General features: G+C 38.8%; 2 protein-coding genes across 6 annotated transcripts; both read left to right on the top strand.

Moving 5' to 3' along the window:
* The first annotated feature begins 1,563 nt into the window (after nucleotides 1-1,563).
* Nucleotides 1,564-7,207, top strand: mapre1a (microtubule-associated protein, RP/EB family, member 1a). 4 transcript variants are annotated; one of them, XM_072680930.1, is made up of 9 exons: nucleotides 1,564-1,647; nucleotides 2,173-2,305; nucleotides 2,542-2,687; nucleotides 2,801-2,999; nucleotides 3,180-3,218; nucleotides 3,312-3,382; nucleotides 4,430-4,579; nucleotides 4,960-5,035; nucleotides 5,990-7,207. In XM_072680930.1, exons 2-8 carry the CDS (start codon nucleotides 2,185-2,187, stop codon nucleotides 4,993-4,995), a joined length of 762 nt encoding a protein of 253 aa, XP_072537031.1. In that variant the 5' UTR covers nucleotides 1,564-1,647; nucleotides 2,173-2,184; the 3' UTR covers nucleotides 4,996-5,035; nucleotides 5,990-7,207. The 4 variants fall into 4 exon arrangements, with proteins under 4 accessions (XP_072537031.1, XP_072537030.1, XP_072537029.1 ...); XM_072680929.1 differs by having other exon boundaries at nucleotides 5,561-7,207; XM_072680928.1 differs by having other exon boundaries at nucleotides 4,960-7,207.
* A 5,031-nt stretch (nucleotides 7,208-12,238) lies between these two features.
* On the top strand, nucleotides 12,239-18,428 carry LOC140556838 (organic solute transporter subunit alpha). Of its 2 annotated transcripts, XM_072680924.1 has the most exons (7): nucleotides 12,239-12,425; nucleotides 13,023-13,174; nucleotides 13,838-13,911; nucleotides 14,013-14,168; nucleotides 15,734-15,845; nucleotides 16,457-16,709; nucleotides 17,886-18,428. In XM_072680924.1, the coding sequence occupies exons 1-7, from the start codon at nucleotides 12,356-12,358 to the stop codon at nucleotides 18,311-18,313; spliced, it is 1,245 nt and encodes a 414-aa protein (XP_072537025.1). In that variant the 5' UTR covers nucleotides 12,239-12,355; the 3' UTR covers nucleotides 18,314-18,428. The 2 variants fall into 2 exon arrangements, with proteins under 2 accessions (XP_072537025.1, XP_072537027.1); XM_072680926.1 differs by lacking the exons at nucleotides 12,239-12,425; nucleotides 13,023-13,174 and adding an exon at nucleotides 13,183-13,203.
* The last annotated feature ends 1,224 nt before the right edge of the window (nucleotides 18,429-19,652 follow it).

Here is a 19,652-nt window from a genome sequence, read left to right as displayed (position 1 = left end):
ATTGTTCCAGGTCTCCTGTGTTTCATTTCATCTCACATTATATTCATTTTAGGTGGTTGCTTGTAATAGATGCCTATTTCTTGTTAAGATGTCTTGTAGGAAGAAACTAACCAGTGGCCAGTTTTTCCTGTACTGAATATCAGTGTATCCAGTCTTGATGTACTGTATGTGTTTTTTACACTTAGATATAGGTTGTGATTAGGCACAATTTTCATGATGTAAGGTTATGTGAATTTGTTCCCACTAATGGTTTGAAGATTTTGTAAAACAGTAATGGATACATGTCCCTTATATAAATAAATATTAAAGTAAAATATCAATAATAAATATTGTCTTTAAGTAGTAAATACAAATCTTTTTTATAAACCGAAATATCCATCTTTAAAGCTGAATAAAGTACTAATAAAACATTCATCTTTTTTTCACAAGCTTACACACTAAACTGAACATTAAGGGTCCATTTACCAGATATGAGCCTAACTAAATTGCAGAGCCCATGGTAAATCACCCCAGATTGGGACTTCATTTAGACATAATCTGGGCCTAAGAAAATACATGTGTACCTACTATAGTTAACCCCTTAACCCCTTAATGCCAAGTGTATCATACTTGAGTTGTTAGAACCCCAGCGTTATTAATGTAATGAAATAATTAATTATATGAGAGAATTCCTAAATAAAACACAATGAAAACAGTAAGATAAGATAATTCTTTATTAGTCCCACAGTGGGGAAATTCTCAGTGTCACAGCAGAAAAGGGATAGCAAGACACTAAATTACCACTATATACACAATGTAAATAATGAAAGTAAAAAAAAAAGCAATAACAACTGGCTGTATGGTGTTAAAAGCACTGGAGAAATCAAAGAAGGTGATCCTCACAGTGCTGCCATGCTTCTTCAGGTAAGAAAGAGCTCTGTGTAGAAGATAGATGACAGCATCATCCAACCCAACACCAGGCTGGTAGGCAAAGCCAGAGAGTGGATGTCGTTAAGGACCAGCACCTCCAGTGACTTCAGCAGATGAGAAGTCAGTGCCACCGGCCTGTAGCTGTTTAGGTCTTTTGGGTGCTGTGTTTTAGGCATATATATATATATATATATATATATATATAATGTAGCTAAATATTATATATATATAATAATATATATAATAAATAAATAATTATTATTTACATAAATAAGAAAATAATCAGATACAGGTTGTCTGTTCCCTTGTGGATTAACTGCGCGCTACATGCCTCTAAACATACATAGATTTCTTGAAATTACTTGAGAAACATTTTGTGGTTATACAGTTGTACCTTTACGTCTGTTTAACAAAAACAACACCTGTTATGAGCCACAAATTCCGGATGTATCACCTATGATACAAAATAAAAGTCAGACGTAAAATGTTATTTAATAACCTTTAAAAAATAATTGTTCCGAAAGTAAAATAAGAACTTCACTTTGAAAGATTTGGAATTTTCTGGCTATAATTGGAAGGTCCAGGCTTTAAAGGGTTAATACGCCTCACAAGGACCTGTATTTTGCTAGGTCCATGTGGATCAGGTGACCGCAGGCGCGAACCAACGGAGGTGAAGGCTGCACCTGTAGCGGCCGAGGCGGCAGATACAACACTACTGAGGAGCAAACTACGGCAAAAGTGAGTCCGTCAGGGATTTATTTTATTTATTTATTTATTTATTTATTTTGCTTTCTTCCAGTCAGAATGATGGTGTTGTGGGGGTCTGTTCAGATGTTCAGATCAGAAGTTGAACAGCACTACGTGTTTAAGATCTGAATGTAGTCGTAGCTAACCTGGCTCCTCAGGTGTAAATAAGGTAGTGCTAGCTAACAGTATCCGGACTGTCGGGTCGGGTCCGGTCCGGTCTGGTCCATGTTGCTGGCTGCTACAGCAGCTTTAGAGTACAGGTTGAGTGGTTTCTGTCTCTCTATCCGTCAAAAATACTTATTACACATAGCTAGCTACTATTCTTTTTGTTAGCTAGTTAGATGCTGGCAGGAAAGTGCTGTAGATGCCTTCAACGTTTAGTTAGCTAGCGCTAGGATAGCTGTGCGCTGGAGGGTGGGTACACCCAAGACTTCAGTGATCATACAGCCTTTACAGTTTGCGCTTTCTGAATAAACGAGAGATTACATTAGCTACATTAACTCGTGTTTTGTTTAGTTTTTTCTAGCCATGGCTGTGAACGTCTACTCTACCTCAGTAACTAGTGACAACCTCAGTCGCCATGACATGCTGACCTGGATTAACACCTCTCTGCAGATGAACCATGCTAAGATTGAACAGCTATCCTCAGGTGAGTGTTTTTACTCCAGTCAAAGTTCCCTCCAAGGCTTGAATGGTGTAAGGGAATGTATACCCAACCCCATTTCACTGTAAAATAAAGACAACCACCATATTAAACTACTAGATTATCCAGATTTGCTTATGGCAGTAAAACCTATACAGTGATGTTTAACTGTGTCTAGTAAAGTGATCACCCACAGTTGTGGCCTGTGTTTTTGGTGACTGCTGCTGTTACGGTCTTCCTAGGTGCTGCATACTGTCAGTTTATGGATATGTTGTTCCCGTCCTGCTTGCCGTTGAAGAAAGTGAAATTCCAAGCAAAGCTGGAGCATGAGTTCATCTACAATTTCAAAATCCTCCAGGCCAGCTTTAAGAAGCTTGGGGTCAACAAAGTGAGTCACACCCCAGTGTCCTAAGGACAAAACGGGCTGAATATTTTCCCCTTTGGTCAAAAACAAACCAAAAAACATTTGTTTATTCCACCTGTTCTACCCCTGTTTTACAGGTTATCCCTGTGGACAAGCTTGTGAAAGGGAAATTCCAGGATAACTTCGAGTTTGTGCAGTGGTTTAAGAAGTTCTTCGATGCGAACTATGACGGGAAGGAGTATGATCCAGAAGCAGCGCGGCAAGGACAGGAGGCCGCTACCTCGCAGTCTCCGGCTACAGCTGTGGCAAACAAACCAAGAAAAGGCAGCAGCTCGGGTGAGGAGAAATGACTTAATGGATAGAGCTGGACAGAATACACCAGTACCACGTTTTATTTATGAAGTCATGTAATCTAGTGTATAAGATGTATTGAATGTTGTATAAACTGTCCAGACCATTAGAAGAATATCTTTTTTTTTTTAATTGCAAGTTGGTTAATCTTAATTATAATTGCAGAGGCACGCATTACTTCAGTCAAGCCAACAGCACCAGTTGGTAAGATGCGTGGTGTTTTAAAATTTATAACACTTCTTGAGTGTTTGTGTATTATGTGCCATGTTCTTACAACTACTGTGTTTTGTTACCCAGCTCCACAGAGATCAACCACACTTGCTCCTAAGACAGCACCTGCTGCAGATAAAGAGGATCTGACTCAAATGGTTAGGTTTTGCCAATAATAATTTACTCTCTGATATTTTATCTTGGTTTCAATGTCGTTGGGTTGCCGCAAACCTTTATTATTATTATTTTTTTAATTGGACAGCAGATGGATTATACAATGTACTTTTGCTTGTTTTTAAAGGAGATATTTTTGCATCTTGCGTAGTGCCAGACATCCCATATGCAAGTGTAAGACTCATAACGCAAAACATGACTTGAGGCGGATGAGTGGGTTTTTAGACATTTAGAGGCTGTTTGCTTTCTAATGGAATATGTAATGAAATCCCTTTATTGCATGAATTTTGAATACCTATGAAATTTCATTTCTTTACATTTATCTTCTTCTCATATGCCAACATTGCATATAAATTGCAGTGCATGCAGTGGAAGTAAACCAGTACGCTGCCATTGGACACTGGTTACTTTCATCATTCAAGTACAAACCTTTTTACATGGTTATTAATACACAGAAACGTATGGAAATAATTATTCTGTTAATGGCTTGGAATATAAATGTTATATGTTTAAATATGTTAAATTATATATATATATATATATATATATATATATATATATATATATATCTCCATATGTTTGTGGACAGCTACATTAAGTTGCACCCACACAGTTTGTCTAGAGCAGGGATGTACTGCCAATAGAATAGGACTGTCTGGAGCAGATGAAGCAATGCTGTGGAGCAGTTTGAGGTGATCTCACTAATGCTCTTGTTGCTGAATGCAATCAAGTCAACAAAAGTAGCATAAATTCAGTTGTGAAAGCATAATTGTGTGTGGATTTTTTTTATTTAGCCCTTAATTTCAGAAGAGACTGTTATGTGGACAAAACTTTTGTACATATAGTGTATATAATTTTTATATGCTAGGCAAAAAAAAGATTGTTGCAATATAGCACCATGCATTTAAGGGTTGATAGTCAGAATCTGCCTATTCAGCATAGGTTTTAGCACAGCAGCTTCCCCAGTCTCATTATTCCCAGTCTGTTGCTTATTGTTTTTTATTTTTTATTTTTTTTTTACTGATCACCAGATCAATGATCTGAAATGCACCGTCACAGTTTTGGAGCAGGAGAGAGACTTTTATTACGGCAAACTGAGGAACATTGAGCATCTCTGCCTGGAGAAAGGGGAGAACACAGACCCTACGCTGCAAACGATCTTCACTATTCTGTATGCAGATGTGAGTATCATCTGTGACTTCAGACCGTTGTCAGATCTTTAGCGCTCAGTTGACCGTTTTTCTTTTCTCTTATTCAGCAAACAGAAGGTGAAGATGACCCGGGTGAACCGGAAGAGTTGTAACCTATACATAGGTCGTGCTTTCGCAGGCACACCATCAACTAGATTTCTTTATCAGCCACATTCGGCACATTGCTTTTGCACACTGACCTTTTGAATGTTTTATACCTTGAGAGAGGTTCTATTTATGTGTCCTGTTGTGTCTTTTGAAGTAACAGCTTTATGATTGTAATTCTAATTATTGTTAGTAATGTTATTAAAGGAGTTTCATTGTTGCACTTTATAAATGGGTTGACTTATTGTTTTTGTTCTTTTCTACAGAAGACATTATACGATTCTATGATTCTAAACAGATAAAGCCACATTTGACAGTATTTACCCTCCTAAAACTGTCCTGGTATGTTTAGATGCAAAGTTTGCTCTCTTTAAAAAGTGTATGTGGTTTTGTGTGGTCTTGTTTTTGCACCCTTTGCTTTTTTCAAAGATGTTCCATTGAGAGGAGCCACTTCAGTAGTAAGGGCCTTTTCTGTTTTCAGCTTGTATGTCTTGTTTTGTCCACCTGTTAGCTTTGGAGATCCTTTCAGAGCATGCCTGACCAAAGTGTTGCCAATGCGTCAAGGTTTGTCCATGAGGATGTATGATTTGGCCTGTCAGCAGATTACACTAAACCCACATCTTCACCTAAGGAGAAAATTAGACTTTTAGAAATTTAAAACAATGAAAAATTGTATATAACTTAATGTTCCCTATGAAATAGTGATAGTAAGAAGCTTTTGGAAGTTCTTTAGTTTGAAAAGTTAGTTTGAAGTAGATGAAAAAGGTTAATACTGAAGAAGGTTCCAAAAGTTCTTCAGGGATCTTCTACTTTTAACAGTGTACTTACTTTATTTCTAAAACAACTATGTATATTTCTGACCCACAGCCTACAAGTATTCGGCCTTGGCTCCCAAAGACAAAAAACTCTGGCACCTCTGGTTTAAAGACTACAAAACTGCACTTATATGGAGTCAGATTCTTTGTGTTGGCCAAAAAAGTCCAACGCTTTGCAAACGAGTCCATCAAAATCACAACACCTGTGCTACATTTTTTCCAACGCGCTGCAAATTCACGGATGTTATACAAAATACATCAGTGAAAAGTCCCTTTTTGTGAACTCCGGAAACAAAACTTCTGTTGCTTTGTGACTGAATTTGCATCATGTCTGTGAATCTGCGTTGGTCGTCCTAAATGGAGCATGTGTACTGACATTTTGATAGTAGTAGTCAGATTTGTATAATGTCTTCCCTGCGATTTGGTTCTGAATCTGCATTCTTGTCTGTACTTGTGTTCTTGTGAAACGTCATCGCCACAGCCTAAGTACTGTTCCCTTCAGAAGTTCACATCTAGCCAAGTACAGTCCAAATGCCCGGATGTGTTCTTTTTCCACCCATGTTATCGAAGAGGCACCAGGACATGACTTTGTGTGTGGACTTGACATTGGCACAGACAAATATTCCAGAATGCATTACAGGCCACACTACACTTCCAATTTCCAAATGACTGTAATATCACTAAAGGCATAAACCGTCGACATCTGAAAGTGGAACTGAGTGGAGTCTGTGTCTTAAAATACTACCTGGCAGCTCAGCAGATCTCTTGTACATTTGCTAAACAGTCATGGTAGAAAAGCCATTAAAACCATCAGCTAAATGTCCAGTCTAACTGAACTGTATTTCTTCAGTTGGAGATTGAACAAATTGGAGCTATTTACTATTTGTATGTATTTATATTGATAAAATATGGAATTTGGGGCCTATGGAGGCCAAGAGCAATTCATTTTCATGTAAAAAAACAAGAAAAACAAAACAAAAAAACTTCACAGCTTTAAAATAATGTTGATGCTTCACTGTACTATGTAACCAGCATAGGTGGTGATTGTTTCAGTGATGGTTCTGTGTCTCTCAGCTGGTCCAGAAATGTGTGTTTAAAGTGTGTCCTTCAGAGGTGGCTCAAAGTAGTCCCTGACTGTCTGTGAAGCCCAAGAGCAAGAAATACCAAATATTTCATAATCTTGCTATTACAACAAATATGTGGAAAATCTAAAACATCTAAAAAAAAAAAACTGTTATGCAACAGAAATTGGAAGCTGTTTTTCCCCTCAGTTTAAGACAACCCAATGTCTAAACATCTAAGGTTGCTCCTTGCTACCTGTCTAATGACCATGTTCAAACCTAAATGGACTCTTTAACTATCTGCCACTATTAATATCACCACTATTAACTATCATTACTCTCATTACTCTGACTATCACTGCTATGACTATATTACGTTATACTACACCATGATTATTATATTATGATTATGATCAGAACAGTTTAACAGTATAGATGGTTCGGTGACTTTTATCAATAATTTATAAATAGTTCTGATCAGAGGAGAATGGATCCCCCATGTGAGTCTTGGTTCCTCCCAATGTTTCTTAGTCCAGCTCTAAGGGAGTTTTTCCTTGCCACTGTCGCCATTGGCTGCTCACTAGGGGTCCTGGATTTTTACATTTTATGTTATTTTTTTCTGACTTTTACTAATTGTGTAAAGCTGCTTTGTGACAACAACAGTTGTAAAAAGTGCTATACAAATAAATTTGACTTGACTTGTGTGTCCAAAGGTGGTAGGGTGGTAGGCTGATTTTGATGTCTTCATAATTTGTACTGTGAAAAATGTATCTAATTGTGACTTGATTGGTTGCTTAGTGCTAAAAAAACTGCCCATGGATTTCAGCCTGGCTAGTCCTCTCTGAAGAGAGGAAGCCAAGGCAAACTGCTACTATGGTATGTCCACGTGCTGCACTGCACAGTATACTCTTATCTTTTAGCATTCCATTCCACTCTCTTGTGTTATAAGGGTGGGTGCAGGAGAGCTGGAGAAGTGACCATGGAGTAAAGAAAATGGCAGCTCTGGGCCTTGTGGAATATTAGGTCAGTGACCAGCACCTTTGAATTATTAAGGGTATGGTCAGAGAGGCAAATACAGATACAGGAGGTGGAGATGTGGGAAGCTGAGAGAGCTGTTGCAGGGGTGGGCTAAATACAGTTTTCTATTCTAGGACACCTCTAGAACAGCAAAGCATTTAAACCTGGCATTGAGGCCTTTCTCATTCACACCCAAGATACTCACTCACTCACACCTCTGTCATTTAGCATTATTTAGCATTCAGTAAATTCTGTAAATACCTCACACCGATTACAACTGTGGCTTCACTGAATTGTTTAATGTTATGCCAGTGTGAAGTAGTGCTAAATGACTGTTTTTTTTTTATTTTGAGTTGAAGAAACACATCGTATTGCTGGGAGTGCCTCACTTATCTCTGTTTCAATAGACTCTCCATAGACACGGGATCCATCAGGTCTGCTCTATCCCAGAGTTGAACACTGTCACCAGTGCAAAATCCAGTAAGAGCTGCACTCATCAGATTGTCTAGACTCTCGTGTTCCTGTCCGGTCAGAGTTTTATATGATCCATTTATATGTTCCTAATATAAATCTTTGTTAAAAAGTTTATGTTTGTGTTTAAATATGATATTGATATTCATATCTGGCTTCCACCTGCAGGCAGGCATTCTGTGCTGTGATGGCTCACCTGTGTTAGATATCCTGAGAATGTAAATCAAATCACTTATACTATTACTCAAAAGTTTGTAGCCACTGTAACAGGCCATATGTGCACCCTGACGTACCCCCATGTCCTGAATATTTTGGTGTTTTCTGCTCTAACACACTCATTTCAACTTGAGTAGAGATTGTTAATTCGCTGATTAGCTGGATTGCGTGTGATGGGATCAGGGAAAATAAGAAGAGCACCAATACAAGCTTTGACTCAAGATAAGAGGTGCTATAAATAGCCATACTTAACTGATTATTATTTATGAATAACTAAAATAGAATTAAAATGGAAAATAAAAGGACTCGAAGCTTTGAGATTTGCTGAGAAGAATGGATTCAATTCCCCCAAATAAGATTGGAAAGACTCTTGGCTGAATCTACTTCTCATCGTCCAGTTGTGCTGTTCATGAGAATATCTACTATTGCAATCTCAGACATAATGAGGGAGGTGAAAAAGCTTTAAAGAGAAACAAGTGACATGTTTGTGGCCCTATCAGCAGTCCAGTCCTTGGCTGGGAGGCCCAGACAACATAACTGGCCATTGCAGGCGTCTGTCAGCTGATTTCATCAAATTGGCAGTTATTGTTGTCCTCCAAGTGTGTACAGCTGACATCGTATCAGGTGCGGTTGGCCGGTTTCACTGTTCCTCCACTGGAAGCATTGTGTGATACAGTGCAATTGCAATGCTATGGTTAATTCTGTCATTCAGTAGTAGTGACCAAATGCATTTGTCTTCAAAGATTGTATGACTTCTATCAGAAAAGGGCATCTCTGTTTGCATTCTCCTAGATAAGGGTTTACAAAGCACCGGCAAAGGATGCAGGAGATCCCAGAGAGACAGTCACCAAGCTAAAGAAATACTTGTCACTCAAAACATGACATGATTGGGGCCCAAAAATTTGTCACTGGTCAACTGCGATGAAAGAGTCTTAAAAACGACAAGGATTTTTCCTCAATCCAAACTAAAACTCATTCTCCTTTTCCCTCTACAGAGCTTTAAAAGCAACACCACAAGCTTAATGAACATTTTTAGAAAGAACTTTGGACATCTGCCCTTTGAATAAGTTTACATTTACATTTATGGCATTTAGCAGACGCTCTTATCCAGAGCGACATACAAGGTTATTCATATCACAGAGGTGGGCCAATGTAGTGTTAGGAGTCTGGCCCAAGGACTCTTATTGGTGTAGCGCAGCATAGTCACCCAGACCGGGAATCAAACCCTGGTCTCCCACATGGTGTTGTAACTCAGTGGCAGGTAGTGGTGTTATCTGTTGCGCCTCACCAACCACTTAGTTAAAGTATCATCTTGTGTCATGGCATATGTTGTTGAGGGCCACACTGAGACTGGTGTAAAAATCTATCTCTTTTATTGCTTTGTATGTACAGTCATAAAGAGCAAAAACTAGACCGTTGGTGTAAACAGTGAACTGGGCCTTTTTAAAACACGTTACTTCTCCCAAGGCTTCGACTTCCTTGACATTTGAGAAGCTGAAGGTTTGTGGTTACAAGGTTTAATGTCCAACTTCTGAAGTCCGGGGATCTCCTCCCCGGCTTGAATTCTGCGGAACACTTCTGCGAAAGAGAGGGAATCACCCTGCGCTGACTTGGTCTCCTGATCCAACAGTGTGAGCTCCTCAGAGCCACGCGTTTTGTCTTTAACACTGGTGTCCGTAGTAGCCGTAGCCGTAGTAGTCCGTAGTAGATCTCCAGCTGACTGAGGTCGCAGATCCTGGTGTCTGTCCTGCCACTCCTGACAACCAATTAAATCAACTGGTTCAACAAACCTATAAGAAAGAATACAGCAGATTGGTCAGCTTGATTAACCTAATTAGCATTTTGCAACTGTGATTAAAGGATTGGCAATATGGCACAGAAATTGCAACACACAATATTTTACAGTTTCACCATAGACATATTTAGATTTTTTTTTAAAAAAGTGAAAAGGCAGCATAAATTTTTTTTTTTTTAATTTTTAAAGAAGGTCTGGGGTCTTAATTTCAAAGAAATTAGAAATTAGTTATGAAAACAACCTAATTTATGTTCTTTTTTGGTCAATTCATTTTTGCCTACATATTATTTATAAAAAAAATATATGAAGACGGGGATACAGGAGGATAACAAATTAGCCAAAGTTCCTTAAGTTAATACACTGACTGATTAAAGGGTTTACAGAATTGCTCTTCTTATTATAGCTGCATAGTAGCTCAGATAACGGTCATCTTATTTAAGACACTGACTGATGTTTAGCGCTATAATCAACTCCTACATCATTAATCAGGATAACCTCCCTACCCTCCTTCCTTCCTTCCTTCCTTGAACTCATCACATGCAGATCTGGCTTCAGCGACGCAGGCATAACTTACCTGTTATAATAAAAGACCTTCAGCTCCAGTAAACCTTTGTCAGACACTTTCTTTAGACCTTCTTGAAACCGAACATCACTGTCAAAGTCGTACGAAGCAAATCTACTGTACGGAGAGTCCATCACAGAGTCCGTTACAGCAAACCGGTGCTCCAAACAAGGAGACTCTAGATAGCTATTAACGAAGAAAGTCTATATTCATGTTTTTATGTGGCTAGCCATCTACAAATCCCTCGGGTTTATGTATCGTTTAATTGAAAAAATAAAAATAAAGGCCCCTGATGAGCTAGATAGCTATATATTCAGTCAAGGCCAGGTTGTTTATTGTTAGAGTTCCGTGTTCGTCCTGCCTTTTACACGGGACCTGACCCACAATTTCAAAATAAAAGACCCGGGCTTGGGGTTTGTTGAAGCACTTATAACGCTCACAGCTCATTCCGTTGTAATAACTGCATAAATGGTTCAAAATCTTCACCAAAAAAAATTACGATCTAAGGCAAGAATGATCTGGTTTCCATCACAGGACAGGGTAAAAACTCCTCTGGAAAAAAAAACAGCACTGGATAATGCAGTTAGAATGCAATACGTTGGATCAAGCAGAGATAAACCATTACATGCTAAATATATTTACATTTACATTTATGGCATTTAGCTGACGCTCTTATCCAGAGCAACTTACAAGGTTACTCGTATTACAGAGGTGGGCCAGCGTAATGTTAGGAGTCTTGCCCAAGGACTCTTATTGGTGTAGCACAGTACAGTCACCCAGACTGGGAATTGAACCCCAGTCTCCTACATGGTGTAATAGCTTACTGGCAGCTAGTGGGTTTATCTGTTGCGCCACACCAACACCAACCAACCACTATGTGACCCTGCTAGCTGTTTCACATAGTCTAAGCTGGTATTTAAAGGTGGTTGAAAAGTTGGTTAATCTGGCAAAAACATATCCTATGTTGGTAAGTGTGTTGGTTAGGCTGGTTCCCCGCATGACACATATATTATCATTCCAGTCCAGATGTACAAGCTGGTCATACTGGCCGACTAACTTGGTCAAGTTACTCATGCTGGTAGTACAGGAAAACCATCAAACTCAAATGAAAACATACCCTTTTAAACAGGCATGCTGTTTAAGAGCCAAGCTGATCAACCAAGCTTCAATGTGTGTGTGTTTTAGCAGAAGTGGACTACAGACGTGTGTGCCAAAAGGTTAGAGACAACTTTCACAGTCCAAATGATCTGACATCCCAGTTCCCCAAGACCTGTCATTTAATATTGAGAGCATAGCACATGATTTGCTAATGATCAAGTCATTCTTAGATCAACAGTAAGACAGCAGGAAACCATGAAACTGTATGGTGCAGGTGACTACACCTGACAACCCTGGATTTGGGACTATGGTGATTTATCCATGGCTATTCCCTTGAAACGATTTGTATGAGCTAAAGGACATGAACCATGGACATGCAGGAGGATGGACTTGGCCCTTTACCTGTGACTATACCTGTCTTTGTCAATCATTAATTTCTGAGAGCAGGAAGACATCACATAGACAATCAGAAACTACCTCACCAGCTAACTTGTAGAGATTAATGAAACAAGAAGCGTATGGCTTAGGTCTTCTTCGTCTTCTTCTTTTGAGTATTACACCAGGGTCCAAAAAAAACCCCCAACTGGGCTGGTGGTTTTCTGAGTGCTGAGAATTCTCAGAAGAGCTATGCTCAGGCGGGTAGACAACTGCAGCCTGATGGGGGCTGAAATCCCACTCTCGTTAGAGTTTTTCAAAGGTAAGAAACATTGGTTTTGCACTTCAGCCTTTTCCTGTCTACAGTAGGATGCCTTACTGAACCATAAACACACAAAGCAAGGAATGATTTTATAGAGTTCTTATGTTCAAGTGAAACTGAAGCATCACAGCATTTTCCAAACAGTTTAGAAAACCCTTTCTCTAGCATGTAAAGCTTGTAAATTCAACAAATTCGCCTTCCAAAATGAAATGGAGACAGTTGTCTATACCTTAAGATATTTTACAGTCAGTATAATATGTAAATTGTCACTGCGTCAACATGGCTTTATAGCTTGTCTGTTTTTTCCCAGCATATCTTGCCATGCTATATCTCTATTTCACTCATTTCCATTAGCATTCAGAAAAGAAGGCACAGTGATTTCAATACAGCATATGAGGATATTCAATAGGTCAATAGGTGCCTAAACATCTTGTCTTGGGGGTCCAATGTGCAATGACTGCAGTGCCAACTGCAGCATCATGGCAGTTTTCTGAAAGCTATAAGAATAAATCCGTCTGACAAATTCCCATTCCGTCCAAGCTACTGTTGTGCTTCTGCAAATACCACTTGTTAATGCTGTGTTTCTTCCACACAAAGTGATTAAAAATGAGCTGTGGCTGTTCCTCATCCCGGCGGTGTTGGCTGTACTGCTGCTGGCTCTCTTCCTGGAGGAGGTTGGCTTCTTCCTCCGTCATGTGCCTTCGTCCAAACGCAGACTGCTCTACCTGTGGATTCTGGGCATGTACCCGGTAAAACAACAGCGCTGATGGGTCAAAATGTAACCGCAGATGATTTTGTATTGCAATTTGCTTTGGAGGCACTGTATGCAATTCTTTCCAACTAGGGAATAGAGTTCATTTTAAGGCACAGGTGTTGAATGAGTGCACCCAGGTATTACTAGTAGAATTGGATGCTGCCATATACAAGACTGAGATATGCACCATATGCAGTACCAGGCATCAGCTAGAGTGGTGTCAAGCAAATCATGAAGAATTGAAGTCATGCTCTTTGGAGTGCTGAAGAAACATTAAGCACTTTTGGGTTTGATTGTGAGCCAGAGCTCATCGGACAGTGTCTGTACCTGACCTAACCCAAAGCTAAATGCAGTCAAATCCCAGCAGCAATGTTCCAGCATCTCGTGCAGTGGTCTCCAGACATCCTCCTGGAGATCGAATATACTCATTTAGCTAATCAAGTACTTCTGGAAGCAGTGATTAGTTGGATCAGGTAGGGTTGGTTCCAAAATCTGTGGTAAGGTAGCTCTTCTGACGCTCCTGGAGGTTTGAAGGCTACTGATCTAATGTAAACATGTGAACCAACACCTCATTAATATCTTTGATTTTGTAAGAAATGCTTGAGAAATAGATACTTCTGGACATAACGTGTACCTGACCACTATTCTTCCTACTCAGGTGTTTGGAATGATGTCCATCATTGCATTGTACGTGCCTCGGTCCTCTTCACTCTGCAATTTTATAGCCTCTCTGTAAGTGACTTTGTAAATCTGTTGTACTTTCAGTAGTTTTCTACACGTGGAGGAACACATGGACGCACAGTTACAGAAGGTTGTGTTGTACTGTCTTAAAGGTATCACTCCATCACTCTGTTGAAATTTATGGGCCTCATCAAAAACTTCTTTGGGGGAAAAGCCCGAATGCTGGAAGCTCTGGCGGGTGAACAGGTATCTCCTAACCCTTTCCCCTGCTGCTGTTGCTGCTGCCTGCCCCTAATCAACATCAACAGGTAGGCTAATTAGGATTAGATCATTACATACACCAATGTTTTGCATATCAATGCAACTACAGGCACTTGTAGGTCTCAGCAGTTTTTTTTATTATTATTCAGGTTTAAGCCTGAAGCTTAGAAAATACTTTATTAGTTTTCACAACATAAGACATCATTTTCACATGCAAAATAGTTGCTAAATGTAATGAGTTCATGTCATTTCTAAAGAAGGCAGTTGTATGCAAAATTCTGGTCGAATTCAATTGAACTCAATTCAGTGCAGCTTTATTGTCATTACACTAGTACAGGGTTGTACAGTACAACGAGACACTGTTAGGCTTTGTCTCCGGTGCAGAATAGGTAGGACATGATACAATAGTGCAAGGACCATAGACGTAACACCAGGCAGTTCACATAGACAATGCAAATGCAAACGTGTGCATGAGGTGGGTATTTAAGGCCCAAAGATACTATACTAACAGTGATGTGTTGTGTGTGTAAATGAAGAGGGAGGTTCAGGAGTGGATGCTGAGGTCGACCAGTCTGGTGTTGTAAACAGCATCTTCTACATTAACAAGAATACAGTTCAGTAATAAGTATAGCAGCTAGTGTTCAGGTAGAGAGAACAGTACACAGTGTATGTACAGAGAAGAGGAGTTCCAGTTAAATGACATGTTGATTTTCTAAGTGAACAGACGTGAAACAATCCTCTGCAGAGAACATGTCTGCATATTTTAATGCACAGTTACTGTTTATTTACATGATTGAATATATTGGTGGGACACAACGACAATTTGGCACACATAAGATTATGGCACATTTTAAATTCAGCAGATACATTATGATATGGGATAAATTCTTAATATATTCTTAATAATTGTGCTGTAGAATTGACAAAGTAAAAGGCATATGGACTGGCATAAATACACACGTTTGTATTCTATAGAGGATATGTTTTCTTACTTATTTTCATTTAGAAAATCAACAAAACATCCCAGTTTAACAGGGCTGTAAAATCTTTGCATATGACTATACACAGCTGTGATTTCAATCTTCAAATTCTTCGAGGCACAGTATGACATCCTTTCAGCATTGTATAAATATTCAATCCAAAAATTTAAATAGATATTGTTGTTGATGGATTATGTATGTAATCATTCATATGTAATGTAATGTTTTCAAAGCCAGACAAATCTACTTTCAGCAGAAACATGAGTTCAAAGAACAAATGGACAAAAGTGTGGGAAACCTGACCTAGCTGTCTTTGGATTCACAAAAATATAATATTTTCCTCTTTACTGTACAGCTAATGACTAATAGATATAGATGAACTAGACCTAGAACAATTTCATTTTTATGTTAAATTTAAATATATTAGTCTGGCCAGGCAAATTTAACAGACTATGCAAAAGCCATGTATACTCAAAACAATGAGAATCCCTTTAGCATGCCACATCCTCACTGTAACCGTTTAAGACTTAAATAGTTTGAGTATATTGAGACATAGAAAGGACTAACACAGGGGCTGTCACATTATAAAATAATAATAAATTTATCTGCATCTTGCCTCTGTTGTGTTATAGGACAAGCCTGGGATGGATGATGGCAGCTGTTCTGCAGCTCTCTGTGGTCAGATCACTGCTGTTCTTCATAACTCTTGTCCTCTGGACAGATGAACAGTATGACTATGGTGATGTAAGTAAAAAGGGCCATTTTAGCAATGACACACATGATTATCAATCTTCAAATTTCATAAATATAAATGATAAAAAGTAATACAAAAAAGCAAAATACTGTACAGGGACTTGTCTATATCGTCTCAGTCACACAAAAACCTTGCATGTCCATTTTTTCTGTTTTCCCTTTTTTACATTGTTACATTGCATGCTGAATAGACCAATAGCTATTCTCCATGATTACATTGTACACTGATTTCCGTTAAAGGTTAAGTGTAAAGTGTGCATGGAGGTATAAGGGTGGGTGCATCAAATGTAGATGTGTATGCGAATAAAGAGAGGGTGGACAGGGATCATAAAACAGTGAATGGGAAAAACTTCAAGGTAAAAAATACAAGAAAACAAACAACGGATACGGACATTATTAGGAGAAGTGTCACGACCTGTTACACACCAACCTTAGACAGTATAATAATACACATGCTTTAGCATATCACTGTTGTGACTAGACAGAAACTGTCTAGTTGTCCAAGCATTTGGGTTATCAGGTCCAGGTTGCTTCTGCTACACTATAATGCATAATGTCCAGCATATCAACCGTAATGCATTTCTTTCCCATTTGTCTCTCAGGTGGATTCAGTCAATCCCAATGTGTATGTGAATGCCATCATTGGTGTGTCCACCTTTCTGTCCTTCTATGGCTACCTGCTGTTTTATAAGGCAACAAAGAGAGCACTGCATGGCTACGGGCTTCGAGCCAAGTTTATTTGCATCATTGTGGTCTTGGTCTTGTGTGGACTTCAAAATGGAATTCTGGAAACCATGGGAGCGCTTAAAGTTGTGCCATGTACACCTCCCTTCTCTGATCTGTTCCGCTCCCAGAGTAAGTGCTTACTGAAACTTTGATTGGTTATTCTAAGAATGAATTTTTCTTGAATACTCTTTGAATACTCTTGAATACTCTTTGGCAGCGGTTCCCAGTTCTGGTCCTGGGGAACCTTTTGCCTTTCATATTCCCAGCAAAGATTTGGGAACCTTGGTAAATGACATGTTATTGGTTTTCTGAGTAAGAACAAATACACACCCTCTACAGAGAACACACTTCTGCATATTTTAATACACAGTAAAATGTAGTTGCTTGTTTTAATATATGTGGGGTATACTTAAAGCAACACTATGCAGCATATTACCTTAAAATAACAGCTTTAAAATAATTGTGATGCTCCACTGCAGGGCTGCTGTCAGGGATTTAAGGCCCTGTGGTGAGATGGGCCCCAGTGGGCCACTTACAGTGGGCCCCACAACTCTACCAATTCTGTCAAAAAACTCCTATAACTTAATAACTTTTAGGGCCCTTGTTAGTCATTGGCCCTTAGAATTGTCCTACCTCCCTCCTAGAGTTAAAACTGGTATTATTACTGTACCATGTCAGTCCACATGCTTCTTTCACTTTCAGTGAGGGTCCTGTATCTCTCAGCTCATCCCAAAAAGAAATGTGTCTTTTAGTGGTTGTTCAAAGAGCTTTGCTTTAATTTAACATATTAGGAAAAACATATTCACTTCATTTAACATGGGAAAAAACAAACAAACAAGCGTGCACAAAGGTTATAGCACAAGTAATATGTTTAATATGACATATTATTTAGTGATATTTTTCAATTATTATCACAAAATAAAATATGTAATTTAGCCCCTTAAACTATAGGTTTTAGTAGTTTTAATTTTAAGATATATTATTTAGTAACTATTAGAAATTGGTTCAGCCACTATAAAGTATTCGGTGACTGCTATTAAACAATATGCAACTAATTTATGGATGAGCAACTGAAATGTTGGGCCTTTAGAGTCCTTTAGAGCCTATCCTTCATTTTCCAAATTTCTTTGGAAACATTGAATTCTTTACAGCAGTTGTTCCCAATCCTAGTCATGGGTTGCCCTAGATTTTTGTTTTTCCTGCTCTAACACAACTAAACCAACTACTCAGCCCTTCCTGAGCTGACATGGGTTGACATGGAAAAGCTACTAATTCTATGTCCCTCTTCCACTCTGTGTTTTGTAGTAATCTACCACTACTCTGTGATCGTGGAGATGTTCTGCATTGGCCTCTTTGCACGGAACATATTCCGCAAAGTGGAGCCCGTTCCAGAGGAGGCCTACGGACTTGAGGAGGGGGTTGGGAGTAAAACTGACAAGTCCATCCAAACTGAGGACGCATTGCCCCTTGCCGTGCAGCTCAGCTCCCAGGCAGAGGAGCCATGGTGCTCTAATCTTGGCTACAGCAGTGACAGTGAAGACAGCCTGTGCAGGATAGAACATGCACCACTGGACCGCTTCTCCTTTCCCTCACAGTCCAGGCCTCAAATACGGGCAACGTCAGAGAAAGTCAACACTACGCTACCTGAGGAGCATAAAAGCACGGAGCCACCAACCATCACTGTCAGTGCTGAGATCAACTATGTGGAAAATACTGACGTGACTGTTGTATAGTGTCAGTACATTACAGTACATTACATGACCTCCATGACCTTCTGCTGTAGTTTACCAGGTTGTGCATTTTGATTTGATCTGAAAACAATGTTTTATTTATTAAAATGTCTAATAAGTGGCAGCATGTTCTCTGTAATTCTGTAATATTGATTAGAAATATTATACAGTTGTATGTGAAAGTTTGGCTTGATTTTCTGAGTCAGAAAGTGTCTACAGAGAACAGAATTGGGCACATTTTAATGCACAGTTCGTTACTGTTTATTTGCTTAATCTAAAATGGCATTTACAAAGGTTACGGCATGTGGAATATATTTAACATGCCATATTTCATTTGCTGTAAAGGATTTGTATAATTATTTTCACTTAGAAAATCAACGTCGAAATGTTTGCATACAACAGTATATCTCCGCATGCTGGTAGTGTCTTTATAGTATCATATATGTAAGTAGAAAATTGCTGTTTGAACATTGTTTATATTCAATATTTATTTTCTGCACATGACACTTTACAGGCCCCACTAAGCAAATGGCAAACACACCATCATACTGCATTAAGCCTATCCCACTGAACCGAGAGCATATCTAAACAATGGGTTCGGTAAAAGTGAGAATTCAGTTTTTAGCAGCCAGGAAAAGTAATGCTACAGTGGCATTATCCAGTTACTTTATTATGAGCAACTGTATGTACTGCTTGCACAGCCTGTTGTCAGATGTGGACCATCCCATTGCAATTTTTACCCTTCCTTCCTTTTCCAGTATAGTGTTGATGAACGATACCAAGTTGTTAAAACAGTTTGTCACTTTTGTCACTTACTTTTGTATTAATGATTGCAGCATAATAGTATTATCAATGGTTGCGTCACAGTTCAGAATTATTTAATGCGGTCCTTGATTTCAGCTGTAAAGCAGATGCATCAGTTCAAGTTGAATATAAAAAGAGTTGAGTCTTGGGTCATCAGGGTTCAAGCGTTTGAATAGTACTATTTTTTCATACTGAATTCTGTATAAAAGTAAATAATATACAGCAGGTATTGTATTCAGTCAAAAGCCTTATGGTTGTGTCATTGGTTGTCATTGGTGCCTCTCAGTCGCACCGCTCACAGTTCATTTGTACGTATGTAGTGTTGCATGTATGTTAAACTTCAGTATATTTAGTTAGGGTTGTAGACAAGAAGTACACTAAACTGTTACTTCAGCAAATTTGCATATTAATTTACTTAAATTAATTTGCAAATGAAAATTACAATCTGCACTGAAATTACAATCTCTACCGCTCACTAATTTACATACGCCTGGCCACGTGACCACCTGATAGCACTGCTGGCATTCTGGGTGTTGTA

This window comes from Salminus brasiliensis, chromosome 6 (assembly GCF_030463535.1).
Source record: "Salminus brasiliensis chromosome 6, fSalBra1.hap2, whole genome shotgun sequence".
Lineage (NCBI taxonomy): Eukaryota > Metazoa > Chordata > Actinopteri > Characiformes > Bryconidae > Salminus > Salminus brasiliensis.
This window is presented reverse-complemented; position numbering and strand designations above follow the sequence as displayed.

Excerpts from the sequence above, each read along its gene's own strand:
- mapre1a (XM_072680927.1), top strand. The coding sequence starts at position 2,185 with ATGGCTGTGAACGTCTACTCTACCTCAGTAACTAGTGACAACCTCAGT. Across the intron at positions 2,306-2,541 it reads GATTGAACAGCTATCCTCAG|GTGCTGCATACTGTCAGTTT; the intron begins GTGAGTGTTTTT and ends CGGTCTTCCTAG. Across the intron at positions 4,580-4,656 it reads TCACTATTCTGTATGCAGAT|CAAACAGAAGGTGAAGATGA; the intron begins GTGAGTATCATC and ends TCTCTTATTCAG.
- LOC140556838 (XM_072680924.1), top strand. The coding sequence starts at position 12,356 with ATGCTCAGGCGGGTAGACAACTGCAGCCTGATGGGGGCTGAAATCCCA. Across the intron at positions 13,912-14,012 it reads TGCAATTTTATAGCCTCTCT|GTATCACTCCATCACTCTGT; the intron begins GTAAGTGACTTT and ends ACTGTCTTAAAG. Across the intron at positions 15,846-16,456 it reads AACAGTATGACTATGGTGAT|GTGGATTCAGTCAATCCCAA; the intron begins GTAAGTAAAAAG and ends TTTGTCTCTCAG.